Below are 25,078 nucleotides of genomic sequence, written 5' to 3' on the forward strand. Positions count from 1 at the left end.
AGGGAGATGTGTAGGGGATGGAGGGGTTTACAGAGATGGGGAGGGAGGGGTTTACGGAGATGGGGAGGGAGGGGTTTACGGAGACGGGGAGGGTGTCTGGGAGGGATGGGTTTACGGAGACGGGGAGGGGTGTAGGGGAGGGAGGGGTTTACGGAGACGGGGAGGGTGTCTGGGAGGGAAGGGTTTACGGAGACGGGGAGGGGTGTAGGGGAGGGAGGGGTTTACGGAGACGGGGAGGGGTGTCTGGGAGGGATGGGTTTACGGAGACGGGGAGGGGTGTAGGGGAGGGAGGGGTTTACGGAGACGGGGAGGGTGTCTGGGAGGGATGGGTTTACGGAGACGGGGAGGGGTGTAGGGGAGGGAGGGGTTTACGGAGACGGGGGAGGGGTATCTGGGGAGGGATGGGTTTACGGAGACGGGGAGGGGTGTAGGGGAGGGAGGGGGTTTACGGAGACGGGGAGGGGTGTCTGGGAGGGATGGGTTTACGGAGACGGGGAGGGGTGTAGGGGAGGGATGGGTTTACGGAGATGGGGAGGGGTGTAGGGGAGGGAGGGGTTTACGGAGATGGGGAGGGGGTGTAGGGGAGGGAGGGGTTTACGGAGATAGGGAGGGTGTAGGGGAGGGATGGGTTTACGGAGACGGGGAGGTGTGTAGGGGAGGGAGGGGTTTATGGAGATGGGGAGGGGTGTAGGGGAGGGAGGGGTTTACGGAGATAGGGAGGGTGTAAGGGAGGGATGGGTTTACGGAGATGGGGAGGGGTGTAGGGGAGGGAGGGGTTTACGGAGATGGGGAGGGGTGTAGGGGAGGGAGGGGTTTACGGAGATGGGGAGGGGTTGTAGGGGAGGGATGGGTTTACGGAGATGGGGAGGGGTGTAGGGGAGGGAGGGGTTTACGGAGACGGGGAGGGGTGTCTGGGAGGGATGGGTTTACGGAGACGGGGAGGGGTGTAGGGGAGGGAGGGGTTTACGGAGATAGGGAGGGTGTAGGGGAGGGATGGGTTTACGGAGACGGGGAGGTGTGTAGGGGAGGGAGGGGTTTATGGAGATGGGGAGGGGTGTAGGGGAGGGAGGGGTTTACGGAGATAGGGAGGGGTGTAAGGGAGGGATGGGTTTACGGAGATGGGGAGGGGTGTAGGGGAGGGAGGGGTTTACGGAGATGGGGAGGGGTGTAGGGGAGGGAGGGGTTTACGGAGATGGGGAGGGGTGTAGGGGAGGGATGGGTTTACGGAGATGGGGAGGGGTGTAGGGGAGGGAGGGGTTTACGGAGATGGGGAGGGGTGTAGGGGAGGGATGGGTTTACGGAGATGGGGAGGGGTGTAGGGGAGGGAGGGGTTTACGGAGACGGGGAGGGGTGTCTGGGAGGGATGGGTTTACGGAGACGGGGAGGGGTGTAGGGGAGGGAGGGGTTTACGGAGATAGGGAGGGTGTAGGGGAGGGATGGGTTTACGGAGACGGGGAGGTGTGTAGGGGAGGGAGGGGTTTATGGAGATGGGGAGGGGTGTAGGGGAGGGAGGGGTTTACGGAGATAGGGAGGGTGTAAGGGAGGGATGGGTTTACGGAGATGGGGAGGGGTGTAGGGGAGGGAGGGGTTTACGGAGATGGGGAGGGGTGTAGGGGAGGGAGGGGTTTACGGAGATGGGGAGGGGTGTAGGGGAGGGATGGGTTTACGGAGATGGGGAGGGGTGTAGGGGAGGGAGGGGTTTACGGAGACGGGGAGGGGTGTCTGGGAGGGATGGGTTTACGGAGACGGGGAGGGGTGTAGGGGAGGGAGGGGTTTACGGAGATGGGGAGGGGTGTAGGGGAGGGAGGGGTTTACGGAGATAGGGAGGGTGTCTGGGAGGGATGGGTTTACGGAGATGGGGAGGGGTGTAGGGGAGGGAGGGGTTTACGGAGATGGGGAGGGGTGTAGGGGAGGGAGGGGTTTACGGAGACGGGGAGGGGTGTAGGGGAGGGATGGGTTTACGGAGATGGGGAGGGGTGTAGGGGAGGGAGGGGTTTACGGAGATGGGGAGGGGTGTAGGGGAGGGAGGGGTTTACGGAGATAGGGAGGGTGTAGGGGAGGGATGGGTTTACGGAGACGGGGAGGTGTGTAGGGGAGGGAGGGGTTTATGGAGATGGGGAGGGGTGTAGGGGAGGGAGGGGTTTACGGAGATAGGGAGGGTGTAAGGGAGGGATGGGTTTACGGAGATGGGGAGGGGTGTAGGGGAGGGAGGGGTTTACGGAGATGGGGAGGGGTGTAGGGGAGGGAGGGGTTTACGGAGATGGGGAGGGGTGTAGGGGAGGGATGGGTTTACGGAGATGGGGAGGGTGTAGAGGAGGGAGGGGTTTACGGAGATGGGGAGGGGTGTAGGGGAGGGAGGGGTTTACGGAGATGGGGAGGGGTGTTGGGGAGGGAGTGGTTTACAGAGATGGGGAGGGTGTCGGGGAGGGATGGGTTTACGGAGATGGGGAGGGTGTAGGGGAGGGATGGGTTTACGGAGATGTGGAGGGGTGTAGGGGAGGGATGGGTTTACGGGGATGGGGAGGGGTGTAGGTGAGGGAGGGGCTTACGGAGATGGGGAGGGAGGGATTTACGGAGATAGGGAGGGTGTCGGGGAGCGAGGGCTCTCAGATACGGGGATGATACTCACCAACGAAGCCGGCAGATTTGAGCAGCAGGTGAATGGAGTAGGCAGACAGCAGGGCGATGCAGATCAGGAGGATCCTGGAGGGGGTTGGGGGTAGGCGGAGAGAGAACCAACGTTCGGTCACTGCACCCAACAGGAACCCCATCCCCAGCCCGATGGGTCCTCTCCCAGCCCCGCATCCCTGGGGTCTCACCCTGTCTTCCCCACACCTCCTCCTATTCCACCTGTCTGAGGGAGATCCAGCCACTCTTACTCATTGACAGCATTGGCACTGCATGTGCTCGATGGGCTGAATGGTCTCCTCCTCCACTGTATTGGAATGAATTGTGGAGGGGGAGAGGACGCGTGTGATGTCATCAGTGTTTAAGCCAATCACTGTGAATGATGGAAAATAGAGCCCTTTGATGTCATCTGTGATGTGCTAATACAATGATGCCATTGGTGATGTCATCAGTGATGTCCCTGCCTGGTGATGTCATTGGTAATACAGTGAAGTAGTCAGTGACTGCAGCTGTCATTGGCCATAGATGTCACAGGCTGGTGTCATAATCAGTGATGTCATGGCCCAATGATGAGGGTGAATGATGTCATCGATGCCATGGGGCATTAATGACATTCTGGTGACATCATCAGTGATGTCATTAGGAAGCAGTAATTTCAGCTGCGACAAGGCCGGTGATTTCACTGGTGATGTCACGGATCAGTAATGTCATGGGCTGGGAACATCTCTGTGGTTGTAGCGAGTCCTATTTGACCACGTTGACCCAGTGCCCGCCCCTCGCCCGGGATGGTGGACGCAGACTTACACAAAGAGCACAATGCCAGTGTTGGACATGGCATAGGCCAGGCCCAGGACCCCACTGCCCATGATGGCATTGCTGAGGTTGAAGACGGACATCCCGAACGAGGTCTTCCCTTCGAACTGCTGCAGAGGGTGGAGCAGAGATCCGATCAGTGCCCGAGCTCCATTTCCACAACCCCAACCCAGGCCTCGCACAGCGGAAATGTCACTCCCAAACTCCGTGCCCTGTCCTCCCCGCCCTGTGGCTGGGACTCTGCGAGCGGTCAGGGACGGATACCGCGAATATCCGTGTGTCAGGAACCACCACCCAGAGGCTGGTGGGTGAACCGCTCTTGTCGAACTAGGGAACCCCCCCTGTCTGTGGCTGAGCATCGGTATGTGTGCTCCTCCCTCTGCTGACTCATGACTCCACTGCCACATCCAGCTGACTGACGAAACAGCAGTGGCTCCAGTTTCCTCTCACCTCCCAAAGACGTACGGGTCAGGGTCAGTCAGCCAACTCCTCGCAGATCGGATTTGACGCAAACAATGCACTCGGTGGACAAACAAAACTAATCTTCTAACTTCTGAATCCAAATCACTCTAACACACACACAAACTCAGCAGGAAGGCCAGCGACTTTGGAGAGGAATGAAGTTTCAGGCCAAGACTGGAGAGGAAGGGGTAGGGAGGCAGAATGAGAAGGTACAGGTGGAGGGGAGTCCAATTTAACTGGCGATTGGTGAGAGCAGGGTGGGAATGATGTAAGAAGCTGGGAGGTGATAGGTGGAAGAGTGAAGGGTTGAAGAAAGAGGAATCTGATAGGAGAGGAGACAGGGAGGGAGAAGGGGCGCCAGAGGGAAGTGATGTTGAGGCTTTATAAGGCACTGGTAAGGCCACACTTAGAAGTATTGTTAACAGTTTATCATAGAAAGGATGCGCTGGCATTGGGGAGGGTTCAAATGATGCCAGGATTGAACAGCTCGCCACCTGAAGAGCGTTTGATGGCTCTGGGCCCCTGCTCACTGGAATTCAGAAGAATGAGGGGTGACCTCATTGAAACCTACTGATCGTTGAAAGGCCTCGACAGAGTGGATGTGGAGAGGATGTTTCCCATGGTGGCGGAGTGTAAGACCAGAGGGCACAGCGGGGGGTGGCGACCAGGAGGAATTTTTCTTTGGCCAGAGGGTGGTGAATCGGTGGAATTCATTGCCACAGGCAGCTGTGGAGGCCGAGTCTTTGGGTATGTTTAAGGCAGAGGTTGATAGATCCTTGACTGGTCAGGGCCTGAAGGGATACGGGAGGAAGACAGGAGACTGGGGGCTGAGAGAGAAAATGGTTCAGCCATGATGAAATAGCGGAGCAGACTCGATGGGCCAAATGGTCTAATTCTGCTCCAATATCTCCTATCCCATGGTATTGGGTAGGTGAGGAGAAGAGGAGACAGAATGGTGAATGGAAAACATGAAACGATGGTGCTGGAGCTTCCAAATCACCACAGACACCGTGCATCAACCTTCAGAATCAGCCTGCCATGAGGGAGCTCATCGAAGGCATTTACTAACATCCAGGTGGACAACAGCCATAACCCTACTCTCCACAATAACTTCCTCGAAAAACTCAGATGGGTACACACGGCCTGTGCCACACACAGCCCCTAATCATCCACCAGGTTTTTCCGAACGGGAATTCCCAACATAACAGGCTGTTCTTCAGTGGGAAGCTACAGGCCATTATCCAGATTTGAACACTCCAGCCAGCAGAGGATTCCTTACATCTGTAAACTCGATTGGCTTTTTCCCAGAGGAGTGAGGCAAGAACTCCTGGCACTCTGTTGCCGTAGATTCAGATGGCTCGTAACTGTGGTAAAAGAAACGGATGACAGTGGTTATAAGGTGAATCTCCCTCCACACCGTCCCATCACACACTCCCGGGGTCAGACACAGAGTGAAACTCCCTCCACACCGTCCCATCACACACTCCCGGGGTCAGACACAGAGTGAAGCTCCCTCCACACCGTCCCATCACACACTCCCGGGGTCAGACACAGAGTGAAACTCCCTCCACACCGTCCCACCACACACTCCCGGCGTCAGACACAGAGTGAAGCTCCCTCCACACCGTCCCATCACACACTCCCGGGGTCAGACACAGAGTGAAGCTCCCTCCACACCGTCCCATCACACACTCCCGGGGTCAGACACAGAGTGAATCTCCCTCCACACCGTCCCATCACACATTCCCGGGGTAAGACACAGAGTGAAGCTCCCTCCACACCGACCCATCACACACTCCCGGGGGTCAGATACAGAGTGAAGCTCCCTCCACACCGTCCCATCACACACTCCCGGGGTCAGACACAGAGTGAATCTCCCTCCACACTGTCCCATCAAACACTCCCGGGGTCAGACATAGAGTGAAGCTCCCTCCACACCGTCCCATCACACACTCCCGGGGTCAGACACAGAGTGAAACTCCCTCCACACCGTCCCATCACACACTCCCGGGGTCAGACACAGAGTGAAACTCCCTCCACACCGTCCCATCACACACTCCCGGGGTCAGACACAGAGTGAAACTCCCTCCACACCGTCCCATCACACACTCCCGGGGTCAGACACAGAGTGAAGCTCCCTCCACACCGTCCCATCACACACTCCCGGGGTCAGACACAGAGTGAATCTCCCTCCACACCGTCCCATCACACACTTCCGGGGTCAGACACAGAGTGAAGCTCCCTCCACACCGTCCCATCACACACTCCCGGGGTCAGACACAGAGTCAAACTCCCCCCACACCGTCCCATCACACACTCCCGGGGTCAGACACAGAGTGAATCTCCCTCCACACTGTCCCATCAAACACTCCCGGGGTCAGACATAGAGTGAAGCTCCCTCCACACCGTCCCATCACACACTCCCGGGGTCAGACACAGAGTGATGCTCCCTCCACATCGTCCCATCACACACTCCCGGGGACAGACACAGAGTGAAGCTCCCTCCACACCGTCCCATCACACACTCCCGGGGACAGACACAGAGTGAAGCTCCCTCCACACCGTCCCATCACACACTCCCGGGGTCAGACACAGAGTGATGGGGGAGCGGATGAGTGAGAGAAGAGTACGATGGAGTACGGGGTCAATGGGGGGTGCAGAGAGAGGGGAGAGACAGTGGGGGGGGGAGGGTCTTCACTCACCTGTCTGCATATATCAGTTTTTCATTGGTCACCACACTTTCGTTGTCCAGGTTCTCCGGCGCATCCACGTCCTCCCATGATAACCGTTCCATCTCCATTCTGTTGCCTTACGTGCGTCGCTTCCACCAGAATCCGCTGACGTCTTGCTCAGGGACAACAGGAATTCAGGAACACCCTGGGCTGGAATGAGAACAGGGGTTTCAGTAATGCTCAGGTGGAAAGAGTGGACAGGTCAAATTCCTGCAGACATCCTGACCGGAATCATATCCCGTCTCCAGTGATCGCATCCCTCACACTAACAACTGAGACTTCAGGTAGGACCATGAATCTGCAGACTCACCTGTCTATGACACACCGTCCCATCACACACTCCCGGGGTCAGACACAGAGTGAATCTCCCTCCACACTGTCCCATCACACACTCCCGGGGTCAGACACAGAGTGAATCTCCCTCCACACTGTCCCATCACACACTCCCGGGGTCAGACACAGAGTGAAGCTCCCTCCACACCGTCCCATCACACACTCCCGGGGTCAGACACAGAGTGAAGCTCCCTCCACACCGTCCCATCACACACTCCCGGGGTCAGACACAGAGTGAATCTCCCTCCACACCGTCCCATCACACACTCCCGGGGTCAGACACAGAGTGAAACTCCCTCCACACCGTCCAATCACACACTCCCGGGGTCAGACACAAAGTGAATCTCCCTCCACACCGTCCCATCACACACTCCCGGGGTCAGACACAGAGTGAGTATCCCTCCACACTGTCCAATCACACACTCCCGGGGTCAGACACAGAGTGAAGCTCCCTCCACACCGTCCCATCACACACTCCCGGGGTCAGACACAGAGTGAAGCTCCCTCCACACCGTCCCATCACACACTCCCGGGGTCAGACACAGAGTGAAACTCCCTCCACACCGTCCCATCACACACTCCCGGGGTCAGACACAGAGTGAAACTCCCTCCACACCGTCCCATCACACACTCCCGGGGTCAGACACAGAGTGAAATTCCCTCCACACCGTCCCATCACACACTCCCGGGGTCAGACACAGAGTGAAACTCCCTCCACACCGTCCCATCACACACTCCCGGGGTCAGACACAGAGTGAAACTCCCTCCACACCGTCCCATCACACACTCCCGGGGTCAGACACAGAGTGAAACCCCCTCCACACCGTCCCATCACACACTCCCGGGGTCAGACACAGAGTGAATCTCCCTCCACACCGTCCCATCACACACTCCCAGGGTCAGACACAGAGTGAAGCTCCCTCCACACCGCCCCATCACACACTCCCGGGGTCAGACACAGAGTGAAAGTCCCTCCACACCGTCCCATCACACAGTCCCGGGGTCAGACACAGAGTGAAACCCCCTCCACACCGTCCCATCACACACTCCCGGGGTCAGACACAGAGTGAATCTCCCTCCACACCGTCCCATCACACACTCCCAGGGTCAGACACAGAGTGAAGCTCCCTCCACACCGCCCCATCACACACTCCCGGGGTCAGACACAAAGTGAAACTCCCTCCACACCATCCCATCACACAGTCCCGGGGTCAGACACAGAGTGAATCTCCCTCCACACCATCCCATCACACACTCCCGGGGTCAGACACAGAGTGAAACTCCCTCCACACCGTCCCATCACACACTCCCGGGGTCAGACACAGAGTGAAACTCCCTCCACACCGTCCCATCACACACTCCCCGGGGTCAGACACAGAGTGAATCTCCCTCCACACCGTCCCATCACACACTCCCGGGGTCAGACACAGAGTGAATCTCCCTCCACACCGTCCCATCACACACTCCCGGGGTCAGACACAGAGTGAAACTCCCTCCACACCGTCCCATCACACACTCCCGGAGTCAGACACAGAGTGAAACTCCCTCCACACCGTCCCATCACACACTCCCGGGGTCAGACACAGAGTGAAACTCCCTCCACACCGTCCCATCACACACTCCCGGGGTCAGACACAGAGTGAAACTCCCTCCACACCGTCCCATCACACACTCCCGGGGTCAGACACAGAGTGAAACTCCCTTGACACCGTCCCATCACACACTCCCGGGGTCAGACACAGAGTGTATCTCCCTCCACACCGTCCCATCATACACTCCCGGGGTCAGACACAGAGTGAAAGTCCCTCCACACCGTCCCATCACACACTCCCGGGGTCAGACACAGAGTGAAGCTCCCTCCACACCGTCCAATCATACACTCCCGGGGTCAGACAGAGAGTGAAACTCCCTCCACACCGTCCCATCACACACTCCCGGGGTCAGACACAGAGTGAAGCACCCTCCACACCGTCCCATCACACACTCCCGGGGTCAGACACAGAGTGAAACTCCCTCCACACCGTCCCATCACACACTCCCGGGGTCAGACACAGAGTGAAGCTCCCTCTACACCGTCCCATCACACACTCCCGGGGTCAGACACAGAGTGAAACTCCCTCCACACCGTCCCATCACACACTCCTGGGGTCAGACACAGAGTGAAACTCCCTCCACACCGTCCCATTTCACACTCCCGGCGTCAGACACAGAGTGAAACTCCCTCCACACCGTCCCATCACACACTCCCGGGGTCAGACACAGAGTGAAAGTCCCTCCACACCGTCCCATCACACACTCCCGGGGTCAGACACAGAGTGAAAGTCCCTCCACACTGCCAGCAGTGATCACATGACACATCGTTCCTCTGGGCAGCTGTCATACAAACATGAGAAGCATTATCTATGCACTATTTATAACTCTCGGCAAACGCAAGTGACTTCAATACACTCGATTCTCATATAAGCTCTGTTTATTCAGTAAACAATGGAATTAAAGTGCCAGATTGTTACTTTTGGTGTTCTGAACCTTTATCACGGACCAGGTATATAACTGAGGGCTGAGCTGATAATTCAGGTCCTTTTATATACAAATTATTAATTTATGGGGATCTGAGATGGAATCAGTTCTTCGAGCCTAGCAACCGCCCCCCCCCCTCCCCCAAATGTAATCGCTAACCTGCTAACTGGTACATCGATGGAGAATGTGAGAAAGCAGGGCGCCCAGAGAAACCCACGCAGACACGGGGAGGACGTACACACCCCAGACAGGCAACGGCAGGATTTGAACCCATGTCACAGGTACCGTAAAAACCACCATGCAGCCCAACTCCCACCTACCTGTGTGTCTGCGTGTGTATGTGTGGTTCTGTGTGCCACTGACCCTGTCTGTCTGGCTCAGTGTTCCTGTGTGTAGGGGTGTGTGTCTCTCTCTCATATTCACACCAAGAGCCACAGCCAGCAAGGGGAAACCTGCCACACACACACACACACACACACACACACACACACACACACACACACACACACACACACACACACTCACACTCACTCATCAACACCGACAAGACCTGCCCCGATTCTTAAAAGGAACAATGTACAAAGTCATAAACTATTATCAGACCCCATCCCGACCGGTACCGTAACCCGGTGTCACACAGTGACGGACCCGTCCCCACCGGTACCGTACCCCGGTGTCACACACTGACAGACCTGTCCCCACCGGTACCGTACCCCGGTATCACACACTGACAGACCCGTCCCCTCCGGTACCGTACCCCGGTGTTACACAGAGACAGAACAGTCCCCACCGGTACCGTACCCCGGTGTTACACACTGACAGACCCGTCCCCACCGGTACCGTACCCCGGTGTCACACAGCGACAGACCCGTCCCCACCGGTACCGTACCCCGGTGTTACACACTGACAGACCCGTCCCCACCGGTACCGTACCCCGGTGTCACACAGCGACAGACCCGTCCCCACCGGTACCGTACCCCGGTGTCACACAGTGACAGACCCGTCCCCACCGGTACCGTACCCCGGTGTCACACAGAGACAGAACAGTACCCTCCGGTACCGTACCCCGGTGTCACACAGAGACAGAACAGTACCCTCCGGTACCGTACCCCGGTGTTACACAGAGACAGACCCGTACCCTCCGGTACCGTACCCCAGTGTCACACAGAGACAGACCCGTACCCACCGGTACCGTACCCCGGTGTTACACAGAGACAGACCCGTACCCACCGGTACCGTACCCCGGTGTCACACAGAGACAGACCCGTACCCTCCGGTACCGTACCCCGGTGTCACACAGAGACAGACCCGTACCCACCGGTACCGTACCCCGGTGTTACACAGAGACAGACCCGTACCCACCGGTACCGTACCCCGGTGTCACACAGAGACAGACCCGTCCCCACCGGTACCGTACCCCGGTGTCACACAGAGACAGACCCGTACCCACCGGTACCGTACCCCGGTGTCACACAGAGACAGACCCGTACCCACCGGTACTGTACGCCGGTGTCACACAGAGACAGACCCGTCCCCACCGGTACCGTACCCCGGTGTCACACAGTGACAGACCCGTACCCACCGGTACTGTACGCCGGTGTCACACAGAGACAGACCCGTACCCACCGGTACTGTACGCCGGTGTCACACAGAGACAGACCCGTCCCCACCAGTACCGTACCCCGGTGTCACACAGAGACAGACCCGTACCCACCGGTACTGTACGCCAGTGTTACACAGTGACCGACAATCCCCACCATACGTCCCTGAAAAGTTTCTACAGATGTACCATGGAGAGAATTCGAACTGGTCCAGATCCTGCCGCAAGATCGGATCGTCTTCCTTGCTTTCCACTACAACCCTCATATTGGTGTCGTCTGCAAATTCTCTGATCTAGTCAAGTCACTTTTATTGTCATTTCGACCATAACTGCAGGTACAGTATACAGTGTTACGCCTGTGTCCCCCCTCGTTTTTGAGAATCGCAAGATCGCTATTAAGTCAGGTCAGGAGACCCAGGAAATGAGAGAGAGAGACGCAGAATCCACAGGGGGTTTGGAATGTCCTGGCCCCTCAGCGATACAAAGCTACGGGAACCGGCCATTGTCTCTTGGAGACGGAATTGTGTATTGAGCATTGCGCTATTCATCGACGTCCTCAAGGAATGAGCAACGTGGGCTGGTTGGGGGGATGGCATCCTCCCAACCTGATTGACATCTGAGACCCCGTGAGTAAGGATAAAAGAGGGTCTGGGGAACAACCCCTTTCAGACGCACCAGGAGAAACGACCGAAATCCCGTGACAGCGTAATAGCGAAAGCCGGTGGAAAGCCCACGTGCGTCCTTTTCCATTTGCCTCAGAATTGGTGGGACTGACCACGGAAGACGGCTTTGCTAAAAGGAAAAGGACACCAATGACATTTCGAAGGATCGACATCATAGAAAGGAAAACAGGCAAGTTCTAAACCCCGTCTCTCTCTCCAACCAAAAGCTGCAGCCTAAATGAACTTGAGTGACTTTTATATTTCCATCGGACAATACATTATCCCCTAGACAACGATAGAGCTATTTCTTATTGATTATTATTATACCCGCGCTTTTAGATTTAGTATTGACGACGTGTATTATCTGTATGTTTGCATTGATATTATTTTTGTGTATTTTTATCAATAAATACTGTTAGAAATAGTACCATCAGACTTCAACGGACCTCTCTATCTTTGCTGGTAAGTGACCCAGTTACGGGGTTCGTAACAACAGTAAAAACGAGACAACGTTTTTCAGGACCATGGTGCTACGTGAACAATACAAAAACTACACTGAACTACGTAAACCAACACAAAAACTACACTAGACTACAGACCGACCCAGGACTGCATAAAGTACACAGAACAGTGCAGGCATTACAATAAGTAAACAAGTCAGTAGGCACAGCATAGCTCAGTGGGTTGGTAGTCCGATGTTACATAAATAATCAGCTGAATGGTGGCGTCTGGGATTCCGTCCGTTTCTGTACTCCCGCCGAGTATTTCGTTACCACAGATGTAGTCCAATTTAATGTCCATTGGAGAGCTAGGGCTTTGCATTTTTCCTGGCACGGATTCCTGCCCTCTCACCTCGCTCCCGCTTCCTCGCACACCGTTTACGACGTCCCCACCTCCGGCCACCGGCATCAGGCTGCGGGCCCGATTCCCTCAGCAAGCGGACATTATCGTCCAGACCGTTGAAACAGACAACAACGGACCAGTGCCGATCCCCGCAGCACTCCACTGGTCACAGGCTTCCAGTTCGAGAGGCAACTATCTACTACCACCCTCTGGTTTCTCCCACGGAGCCAATGACTGGTCCCGTTTACCACCTCAGCCTGAATGCCGAGCGACTGAGCCAATGACTGGTCCCGTTTACCACCTCAGCCTGAATGCCGAGCGACTGAGCGACTGAGCCAATGACTGGTCCCGTTTACCACCTCAGCCTGAATGCAGAGCGACTGAGCGACTGAGCCAATGACTGGTCCCGTTTACCACCTCAGCCTGAATGCCGAGCGACTGAGCGACTGAGCCAATGACTGGTCCCGTTTACCACCTCAGCCTGAATGCCGAGCGACTGAGCGACTGAGCCAATGACTGGTCCCGTTTACCTCAGCCTGAATGCCGAGCGAGCCGAGCGACTGAGCCAATGACTGGTCCCGTTTACCACCTCAGCCTGAATGCAGAGCGACTGAGCCAATGACTGGTCCCGTTTACCACCTCAGCCTGAATGCAGAGCGACTGAGCCAATGACTGGTCCCGTTTACCACCTCAGCCTGAATGCAGAGCGACTGAGCCAATGACTGGTCCCGTTTACCACCTCAGCCTGAATGCAGAGCGACTGAGCCAATGACTGGTCCCGTTTACCACCTCAGCCTGAATGCCGAGCGACCGAGCGACTGAGCCAATGACTGGTCCCGTTTACCACCTCAGCCTGAATGCAGAGCGACTGAGCCAATGACTGGTCCCGTTTACCACCTCAGCCTGAATGCAGAGCGACTGAGCCTTCTTGACCGAACTCCCGTGCGGGATCTTGTCAAACGCCTCGCTAAAGTCCACGTAGACAACATCGACTGCCTTGCCTTCATCAACTTTCCTGGCAACTTCCTTGAAAAGCTCTATCAGACTGTTTGGACACAACCTACCACGCGCAAAGCTATCACTAATCAGTGAATTCAATCCCAGTACTTACTTATGCGGCCCCTTCTAATAACTTCCCCACAACTGCTGTCAGACTCACTGGTCTATGATTTCCTGGTTTATATTAGAGCTTTCGTAAACAGCAGAACAGCGTTTGCGTCTCCTCACTTGTCTCTAAGGGTGATTTAAATATCTTTGCAGGAGCCCCTGCGATTTCTGGACTTGCCTCCTCCAAGGGAGCACCCTGGGATTCACCCTGATTTGCCTCAACACAGCCAACATCTCCTCCTCTGTAGTCTGTACAGGGTCCACAAAGTTGGTGCCCCTTTGGTCCTCCTCTGTGTCTGTCTTCTGAGTAAATATAGATGCAAAGAATTAATTTTAAGATCTCCCCCGTCTGATTTGGCTCCACGCACGGATTACCACCCTGATCTTCCAGAGGGCCATTTTGTCCCCCGCAATCATTTTGCTCTGAACTTATCTGTAGAAGCCCTTGGGATTCTCCTTCACCTTGTCTGCTAGGGCAACCTCATCCCTTCTTTTGTCCCCCTTTCTTCCTCCTAAGTGTTGCCTTGCATTTCTTACACTCCATAAGCACCTCATTCATTCCTACCTGCCTATATCTGCTGTGCATCTCCTTATTTTTCTTAACCGGGGCCTCAACCTCTCAAAAAAAAAACCAAAGTTCCGTAAACTTTTAGTCCGACGGGAACATACAAGCTCTGCACTCTCAACATTTCACTCCTGAAGGCCTCCCACTTCCCAAGTACACCTTTGCCAGAAAGCAGCCCGTCCCAGTCCACGCTTGCCAGATCATTTCTGATACCATCAGCTCTGGCCTTTCTCCAGTTCAGAATCTCAACCCCTGCACCATATTTACTTTGAAACTAATGGCATTATGATCACTAGGTGCCAAGTCTTCCCTACGGAAACTTCTGGCACCTGCTCTGTCTCATTCCCTAATAGGAGATCAAGTATCGCACTCTCTCTCCTTGGGACTTCTATATACTGATTAAGGAAACTTTCCAGAGCATATTCCTAGTCGAAATGCAGAAAGTTTAAATCGCCTGCTGCAACAACAGCAGTCTGCAAAGTCGTTCCTCTCAATCTCTCAGATCTGTGATAAAGCTCCATTAACATGGTCGTACATTACTTACTTCTCAGTTCCCCCCATAACACCTGGCCAGGTGAGTTCTCCAGCCTCTCCTGACTCGGCACTGCCGCGACATTTTCCCTTCCTTTAATCCCTCCGGCTCTGTCACGTCGAAAACAACGGAACCCCGAATATTGAGCTGCCAGTCCTGCCCCCACTCAACCAACTCACTAATATCACAATTCCATGTACTAATCCACACCCAGAGCTCTTCTTGCACTGAAATATACATAGGTCACGACGTTAGACCCACCTTTTGGTCCCCACCTTTGTCTGAAGTCTTAATGACATACGACTCCATAACCTTTCCACCAATTGTTCTGGCACTTCTGTTCCCAACCCCCTACAACTCCACAGTAACTGATCAGTTACAGAATTTTAAAATAATTTTTATATTTTATTTTGTAATACATTTTAATTTTATTATTTTAATGAAAATTTTTTAAATCGCACATGTTAATTCATACTTTTGTTTTTTTTTAAACTTTGATTATCTTAAATTATAATTATATGTAATTTAGCATTTTTTCGTATTGCACTATAAAACAACACATTTCACGGCGTATGTCAGTGATAATAAACCTGATTCTGATTCACGTTTCCAAGGGAACAGCGAAGCCCGCTCCCCCCACCCCCCGTAACTCTAACCACTGCCTCAGTGGCCTTCCAGTGAAGGTTAATGATCAAACAGCCTTCTGGTTCATTCTCAGCACAGAAGACCACAACTGCAAGAACTTTTCTGAACAATTCCTGAAACTTGATATCCCACATTACCCAGGAAGACCTGGGCATTTACAGTTTTACACTGATCACACACTCCCCCGGGGTCAGACACAGAGTGAAGCTCCCTCCACACCGTCCCATCACACACTCCCGGGGTCAGACACAGAGTGAAACTCCCTCCACACCGTCCCATCACACACTCCCCCGGGGTCAGACACAAAGTGAATCTCCCTCCACACCGTCCCATCACACACTCCCGGGGTCAGACACAGAGTGAAACTCCCTCCACACCGTCCCATCACACACTCCCGGGGTCAGACACAGAGTGAAACTCCCTCCACACCATCCCATCACACTCCCGGGGTCAGACACAGAGTGAATCTCCCTCCTCACCATCCCATCACACACTCCCGGGGTCAGACACAGAGTGAAACTCCCTCCACACCGTCCCATCACACACTCCCGGGGTCAGACACAGAGTGAAACTCCCTCCACACCATCCCATCACACTCCCGGGGTCAGACACAGAGTGAATCTCCCTCCTCACCATCCCATCACACACTCCCGGGGTCAGACACAGAGTGAAACTCCCTCCACACCGTCCCATCACACACTCCCGGGGTCAGACACAGAGTGAAACTCCCTCCACACCGTCCCATCACACACTCCTGGGGTCAGACACAGAGTGAATCTCCCTCCACACCGTCCCATCACACACTCCCTGGGTCAGACACAGAGTGAAGCTCCCTCCACACCATCCCATCACACACTCCCGGGGTCAGACACAGAGTGAAGCTCCCTCCACTCCGTCCCATCACACACTCCCTGGGTCAGACACAGAGTGAAGCTCCCTCCACACCGTCCCATCACACACTCCCGGGGTCAGACACAGAGTGAAACTCCCTCCACTCCGTCCCATCACACACTCCCGGGGTCAGACACAGAGTGAAGCTCCCTCCACACCGTCCCATCACACACTCCCGGGGTCAGACACAGAGTGAAACTCCCTCCACACCGTCCCATCACACACTCCCGGGGTCAGACACAGAGTGAAGCTCCCTCCACACCGTCCCATCACACACTCCCTGGGTCAGACACAGAGTGAAGCTCCCTCCACACCGTCCCATCACACAATCCCGGGGTCAGACACAGAGTGAAGCTCCCTCCACACCGTCCCATCACACACTCCCGGGGTCAGACACAGAGTGAAGCTCCCTCCACACTGTCCCATCACACAATCCCGGGGTCAGACACAGAGTGAAGCTCCCTCCACACCGTCCCATCACACACTCCCGGGGTCAGACACAGAGTGAAACTCCCTCCACACCGTCCCATCACACACTCCCGGGGTCAGACACAGAGTGAATCTCCCTCCACACCGTCCCATCACACACTCCCTGGGTCAGACACAGAGTGAAGCTCCCTCCACACTGTCCCATCACACAATCCCGGGGTCAGACACAGAGTGAAGCTCCCTCCACACCGTCCCATCACACACTCCCGGGTTCAGACACAGAGTGAAACTCCCTCCACACCGTCCTATCACACACTCCCGGGGTCAGACACAGAGTGAATCTCCCTCCACACCGTCCCATCACACACTCCCGGGGTCAGACACAGAGTGAATCTCCCTCCACACCGTCCCATCACACACTCCCGGGGTCAGACACAGAGTGAAACTCCCTCCACACCGTCTCATCACACACTCCCGGGGTCAGACACAGAGTGAAACCCCCTCCACTCCGTCCCATCACACACTCCCGGGGTCAGACACAGAGTGAATCTCCCTCCACACCGTCCCATCACACACTCCCGGGGTCAGACATTCTAGCTACTGAACACGAGTTGCTCTGGAAGCCACCACGTGTCAGCAGGTACATTGAGCGGGACGCCATCGCTTTCCCTCAGCCCGAAGTCACTTCAACCCCACCTGAATTTATTACCCCCAAACAAAAGCTGAACACTGCAATCGCCAGGGAAACTCAGCATCTTCGGAGGGGGACGAAGAGTCGGGACCCTCCATCAGGGACTGGAATAGACGGGGGCAGACTCTATAATTCCCCTGCTGGCTGTCTATCTCAGTGTACATCTGAGCTCCAATTCCCGCTCATCTCCGGGGGGGGGACCTGCGTACAGTCTTACCGAAGTGATCACCTGGGGGTGATCCAGGGTGCCCCGGGGGGGGGGGGGGAGGCAGAGCGTCGCCACTCTTCCAGCCCCAACACAGCGCGCCCAGAGACTTACCAACCCGAATCTGTGCATCTTTGGACTGGGGGAGGAAACTGGGGGGAGCCCACACCGTCATGAGGTGGGGGGGGGGGGGAATAAACGTACGACCGGCGGCAGGAGTTGAACCCCGGTCGCTGGTGCTGTAACCTCTGCGCTGTGCACCACGGTTCCCTTTACTGCCAAATGTGACAGCAAATGATCTTTTTACAACCCCGGAGATGTTTGTCACCGTTGCTGTGGCAACTAAAGTCTATTAGTAAAATGTGTTATTTTTCTGTCCTTGGATCTTTTATGAAAGGGCACCAAAGTTTATAATTTCGTACATTGCACAAGGGACGATAGCAATACTATTTAGAAATTATGTTATATTTCAAGTCATTTTTAAAGATCAATATTAATAATTTTTGAACATTTCTATAATGATTCTGTCTGTTATATTTTACTAATGGCCAAACAATAAGTACACATAAATAAGCAAATGGACTCTTTTTAAAAAAAAAATAAAGTCCATAATTAGTGTAACTAATTCATTAATTATCATCTCTGCTCAAAGTTACCGTGGCACGAGACTTTTTTAAATTACTCCCAATTTGGTCACATGCTCTCAAAGGGGCTCACTGCCTCGACTCAAACCCTAACCCCTGAACATGGACTCCCACCTTCACCCCTCATCATCTCGGAAGCAGCGCGCGGAGCTCAGAACCCGGACAAGCTTTGCGGCAGATTGTGACATCGAAGCCGCGGGCAACACACACACACAAAACGCTGGGGGAGCGCGGCAGGCCAGGCAGCACCTACGGGAGAAAGTACGGTCGACGTTTCGGGCCGAGACCCTCTGTCAGGACCCGGTCTTGGCCCGAAACGTCGACTGTAGTCGTTTGCAAAGACGCTGCCTGGCCTGCAGATCTTTCTCTTGTTCGAAACAGCGAGCCATCAGCTCCCCCCACCCCCCCCGCCCACCGTCTCTCCCCCTCGATAGTGAGGGGAGGTGTCGGAGTGTTGGGGTGGACAGTAGTTTCTGACGGACTCTGGGGGCTTTGCTATTGCTTACATGGGGGTGGGGGGGTCTGCTGCTTTTGCTGGAGCAGGAGGGGGGAGAGGGTTGACGCTTGCCACTTGTGCAGGGGTGAGGGAGGGGGGTCTTTGAGGTTCTAAAGGTTCTGCCATTCATTCTTTCGGGTTCTTCCTTTTCCGTGGAAGTCAGTGAGCAGGAAGTGGTCTTGGTGATGGAGTTGGCCTCTCCCGTGCCCAATCCTTCTCCAACGTTCCCTCATGATGGTGGTGGTCTTGGCGACACTGAGGGAGTAGGGCGTGGCGGGAAAACGCCGAGGGTCTTCTAGCGGCTCCTGGAGTGGAACGACGACAGCCGGGCACGCTCGTTCCCTGTCGCGCGCCAGCGTTCTGCCCCGTACCAGAGTGTGGACAGGGCACGGCCTCACCGTGGTGTGGAGGCTGTTCTTGGCTGATAGGGCAGTCTAAACCTCTCCTGCCCATGAACCTGCCCCTGCCACTTCCTCTGACGCCACCACCCTCCGTGTGAAGGAGTTGTCCCATCTCACCTTAATCCTGGGTGGACAAGGTTTAGACTGCCCTGCCCTGAGGCAAAGACTCTATCAATGGTGTTATAACCTCGGGGTAGCCCCTCTGGCGATGGGGCTGATTCTGGGGCAGCTCTCCCACCTCTGGTCCCCACCAGCCACTCAGCTCTCACCTGTGGTTCCAAGTGGCTGTTTGCGTGTGACAGCGGCCGCACCCGGGTACAACACTTTGACAGACGGGCTAAACCAGGTGAGGGTAGTCAACCCAGGTGGGGTAGGGACCTGCCTGTCCTAGCACGCGAAGTCAGCTCCGGCAGACCTGGGGGGGGGGGGGGGGGGGGGTGGCGGGCGGCTGAGATCCACCGTGAGGTCCGACGGCCGGGAGTTTGGCACGGCGACGCTCCCCGGAGAGCGAAGAGGAGACGAGGCACAGGAGACGTCACGGTCATCCACTGCAACCAAGGAAGACACTGGACCAGGCTGAGAGAGTGGAGCAGCCCCGGAGGAAGGGGCACTCTCCCACATAGGTCTCCTGCCATTGCTGCATGCGACTGACAACCAACGTCTGTCCTCGGCCTCGCTCGCCCCAGGAAGATCAGTCCCTGCCCGTCCGATCTCTCATCAAAATCTCCGGTCCCGGCAAATCTTTCCTGCCACCCCTCCCAGCTTAATGACTTTCACCCTGTATCCGGGTGGCCGGAACTGCACACAGAACCAAGTGTTCGGTCTCAGCGGACTCTTCTACGGGTTTAATACAACGTCCCAACTCCTGTACGCGATATTCTGACCGAAACGCCTTCACGGGTAAAACCCTGCCAACCATCGAGCACATCTACATGAAACACTGTAATAGGAAAGCAGCATCCATCATCAGAGACCCCCACCACCCAGACCAGGCTCTCTTCTCGCTGCTGCCATCAGGTAGAAGGTACAGGAGCCTCAGGACTCGCACTACCAGGTTCAACTACCCTTCAACCATCAGGCTCTTGAACAAAGGAGATAACTACACTCACTTGCCCATCCTTCTCACTTTAAGGACTCTTTATCTCATGTTCTCGTTATTTATTTATATTTGCATTTGCACAGTTTGTTGTCTTCTGGTCTTTCACTGACCTTGTTGTAGTTACTATTAGCTGAGCACGCCCACAAGAAAATGAATCTCCGGGTTGTATATGGTGACTGACGTACACAGTTTGATAATAAAGTTCACTTTTAAACTTTTTCTCTCTTCGTCATTCTGTCGGCCTGCGCCATCACTTTTGGGGACCCGCGTGCCCGTACGCCGAGGTCTCTCCGTTCGACAACACCCCCCAGGGCCCTAGCCATTCGCTGCACAAGTCCTGCCCCGGCTTAACTCCCCAAAGCTCGACACCTCACACTTGTCCGAATTAAACTCTGTCTGCCATCCCTCGGCCCACTTCCGAGATCCTGCTGCAAATCCTGCTGATCCACCCCCAACCCCCCCCCACCCATCACTATCTTGAGTGGTCCCTCACACTCAGCGTCTGTGAGGCCAGGCGGCCTGTGATTGTGGGAAGTCGAGGGAACGCACGCCAATCCTGATCGGGGGTGAGCAGCTTCAAAGCTCTGCCTGCCGACATCTGTGAAGGCCTGACCCGGGCCTGGCCCGACCCGTGCGTGCCAGCGGCTATATTCCACCAGGAGTTCGGGATCGGAACTGCAGCAAACAGTTCTATCGGGTCGCATCACCGTCCGGTCCGGAGCCCAGGATCGGGAAAGGCTGCGGAAGGTCATAAACTCAGCCACTCCGTCACGGGCACATCCCTCCCCATCATCGAGGACATCTTCAGACGGCGACGCCTCAGATAGGCAGCACCCATTAAGAAGAACCCTCCCCACCCAGGACACACCCTCTTCTCATTGCTGCCATCAGGAAGGAGGTACGGGAGCCTGAAGGCACACACTCACCGATTCAGGAACAGCTCCTTCCCCTCCCTCTGCCATCCGATTTCTGAACAGGCAATGAACCCATGAACACTACCCCACTATCTCTGCTCGCTTTTGCATTACTTAATTTGTAATATGCTGTATATTTATTATAATTTATAGTTTTATGTATTTCACTGTCCTTGACACAAAACAGCAAAGTTCACAACGTAAACTTTGTTCAGTAATTGTAACTTGTTCAGGTTCAGTAATACTAAACCTATCTTTGGTTCGGCCTACTGCACCAGCCCGACACCTGATCCCAGGAGCACACTACTTGTCGCAGGCCTCCAGTCCGGAGAAACAATCTCCCGTGACCACCCTCCGCCTCCTTTCTCCTACCCGCCCGGGAACCCTAGACCCCAAAAGGTCTCAGCTCCCAGACCAGGCTACCGCGCAGGACGTCAAAGTTCCAAGAGAAGCCCATACAGACAACATCTCCTGCCCTCCCCATGTCAACGCTTCAAAAAAAATCAGAATTGCGTTTCACGATGTGCGATTGATTATGCACAAATCCCTAATGTAGAAGGGTGCATGGGGTCTCACTGGAACCTATCAAATATGGAAGTACTCTGCCACTCGATCATGGCTTGTCCCTCTCAAGCCCACTCTCCTGCCTTCTCCCCACAACCTTTGGCACCCCTGACGAATCAAGGACCTATCAGGTTATGCCGATGGCATTTTAGAGCAACACTGCAAGTCCCCCGCCTGGGTCCGTCTGCCCACACCGTCACTCTCCGATGTAGAAGGATTCTTCACTGCTGTTTCTGTAACCGTTTTGTTTGACCAGTCAGGGCTGTTGGAGGACCGGTGGACCACTCTTCGTCTGACCTGTTTGGCGTGGGTGACCCTACCAAGAGCCACCACACAAGGCTATGACGCAAGCCCCCAAACCCTATGACAAGCTCGCGGTCTTCTTGGAGGAAGAGCCCATCAACCTCCACTTTAAATATACCCAAAGACTTGGCCTCCACAGCCACCTGTGACAAAGAATTCCACAGACTCAACCCCTCCGGCACAATAAATTCCTCATCTCTGTTCTAAAGGGGCGTCTTTGTCCTCTGAAGCAGTGCCCTCTGGTCCTGGACCCCCCCCCCCCCCCCCACTATACGAAACAGGCCTTTCAATATTTGATGGGTTCTAATGACTTCCTATCTCATTCTTCTGAATTCCAGTGAGTACAGAACCAACCCCATTAAAGCACTAACGCCAACCCCATTAACCTAACACTAACCCCATTAAACTAACACTAACTTCATCCACCTCCATTAACCTAACAGTAACTCCATTAACCTAACACTAACCCCATTAACCTAACAGTAACCCCATTAACCTAACAGTAACCCCATCCACCTCCATTTACCTAACACTAACCCCATTAACCTAACAGTAACCCCATCCACCTCCATTAACCTAATAGTAACTCCATTAACCTAACACTAACCCCATTAACCAAACACTAACCCTATCCACCTCCATTAACCTAACAGTAACCTCATTAACCTAACACTAACCCCATTAACCTAACACTAACCCCATCCACCTCCATTAACCTAATTGTAACTCCATTAACCTAACACTAACCCCATTAACCTAACAGTAACCCCATTAACCTAACAGTAACCCCATCCACCTCCATTAACCTAACACTAACCCCATTAACCTAACACTAACCCCATCCACCTCCATTAACCTAATAGTAACTCCATTAACCTAACACTAACCCCATTAACCTAACAGTAACCCCATCCACCTCCATTAACCTAACAGTAACTCCATTAACCTAACACTAACCCCATTAACCAAACACTAACCCTATCCACCTCCATTAACCTAACACTAGCCCCGTTAATCTAACATTAACTACATTAACTTAAACACTAATGACCTTATCTTCAACCCCATTCGCCTATTCCTTTGAAAGTCTAATATTATTCATCTTAACTTTCCCTATAGTGTGTTAATGCCCATCACGTCAACACCAATGGCCCCCACCCCAAGAGTCAACTCTCTGGCCCTTGCTTCCCCCCCCCCCCCCCGTATCGTCCATTTATCGGGCAATGTCGAGATGGACCATACCTGACCACCCTCCATGGTCGGAAGGAGAGGTGGGAGATGGGGAAGGGGAGAGAGGGTGAGGCAAGAGGAAAAGACCAAAGAGGAGAGAGGGGATGTGGAGGAAAAGAGGGAGGAGAGGCCCGGGAGAGGATGGAGGGTGGGAGGAGTAAGAGAGGTGGAGGGAGAGGAGGAGAGGCGGAGGGAAGAGAGATGAGAGGTGAAGGAGGGGAAGAGGGGAGGGAAAGAGGGGAAGGGAGGAGAGAGGGGGGAGAAAGGGAGAGGGGGAGTTGGAGAGAGGTGAATGGATGGAGGGGGAGTGGGAAGAGAAAGGAGTGGGGTGTGGGAGGGGTAAGAGTGGGGGAGGTAGGGGAAGAGAGGGGGCAGGGAGTGAGGGAAGGAATGGGGCAGGAAGTGAGGGGGGAAGGAGAAAGGGAGAGAGGGTGTAATGAGGGGAGGGTGGAGGGAGAGGGGAGGAAGGGGGAGGGTGTGAGGTTAGGGGGAGGAAGGGAGGGGGGCAGGATGGGGAGGGGGAAGCAAGCAAAATTCTCCCTCCAGAGCACTTGAAGGCCAAACATCCGAGAACCGCCGACAGGGCCGGTGGAGTTTGGGTAAGCGTCAAGGGGGGAGAAGTCCCATTGACCTCAGTATCCTTATAATTAGGGTTGAGGGGGGTAACAGGACTAAAGTTAGGAGGCGAGGAAGCGGCCTTTAAGGCCACATAACTCGTTCGGCCACGTGTGAATCAGAGAGAGGGGGGGGGGGAGGGAGGGAGGGAGATATATATAGAGAGAGAGGAGGCGGCGAGAGGTCCCAGCTACCCCCAAGAAAGCACAGTACGATCCCAGTCCACGCCGGAATTGAGAGAACCGGGATCAACCCGGGGCTGATTCAAAACTCCCCACAGAAACACAACAGCAACTCACTCACTCTCTCCGCAGGCTCCCGCTCGGTGGGACAGGTGAGGGGGAGGGGGGGGTTAAGCTTGAACCCCTCCGCGATCCTTCTGCAGCCGGACTTGACACGTGGTCGCGATTCCCGAGAAAGGAAAAAGTCTGAGGGAAAACTTTTGCGAAAAGTTTGCCCCTGCCCTGCCTTGGAGAGTCCACACGAGCGGGGTCCCGTCCCGGAACGGCGGCGGCGCGGGAAGCTTGGGAGCGTGTGTGTGTATATATATGTATATATCTGTATATAAATATATATATATATGTTTTCGTACTCTGAAATCGTACCAAGAAACACACACACATATATATATATACACACACACGCGCGCACGGCTGTTGCGCCTTAGACTGAGCCGTCTCTGAAAGAGCCCGTTTCCGATTACATCAGTTTCTGACGCAACTCTGCTCCTCGGAGGATCTCGCCTCGCAGCCTCAGCTAGAGGAATTGCTTTGGTGGGGGGTGGGAGGAGTGTACAGGAAGATCCCAGGGTTACCCCCTTTCTCCCCCTTCCCCGCTCTGTCAGGACCACCCCCCAGCTCAGAGTGGAGTTACCGAAGTGATACAGTTTAGCTCAATGGTGACCACATAGGGAACGGGCCCCTTCGGCCCGCCGGGCGGTGCTGCCCCCCCTCTCTCTCCCTCTCACTTTGCGCGCGTTACTCACGGCGCCCGCAGCATGTCTTGCGGCTCGGTGAGAAAGCCCGGTCAGGCCGCGCTCCGAGTGGCCGAGGACGTCCGGTTCCCGCCGGGGGTGGGGGGGGAGCGTGGGAAGCTCCGAACGGTCACAACCGGCTGGACGCAGAGCCGAGAGGCGGCAGACCGAGTTCGAGCCGGAA

General features: G+C 55.0%; 1 protein-coding gene across 1 annotated transcript in view; it reads right to left on the bottom strand.

Annotated features, from left to right (window-relative positions):
• LOC140716061 (sodium-coupled neutral amino acid transporter 3-like) overlaps positions 1–24,614 on the bottom strand; it is a 72,519-nt gene extending 47,905 nt beyond the window's left edge. Inside the window, 5 exon segments of the mRNA XM_073028747.1 lie at positions 2,629–2,703; positions 3,433–3,551; positions 5,183–5,267; positions 6,606–6,785; positions 24,225–24,614. Coding sequence (XP_072884848.1) covers positions 2,629–2,703; positions 3,433–3,551; positions 5,183–5,267; positions 6,606–6,703 — 377 coding nt within the window. The 5' untranslated portion in view covers positions 6,704–6,785; positions 24,225–24,614.
• Between the last annotated feature and the right edge of the window lie 464 nt (positions 24,615–25,078).

Source organism: Hemitrygon akajei, chromosome 24 (genome assembly GCF_048418815.1).
Source record: "Hemitrygon akajei chromosome 24, sHemAka1.3, whole genome shotgun sequence".
In the NCBI taxonomy this organism is placed as follows: domain Eukaryota; kingdom Metazoa; phylum Chordata; class Chondrichthyes; order Myliobatiformes; family Dasyatidae; genus Hemitrygon; species Hemitrygon akajei.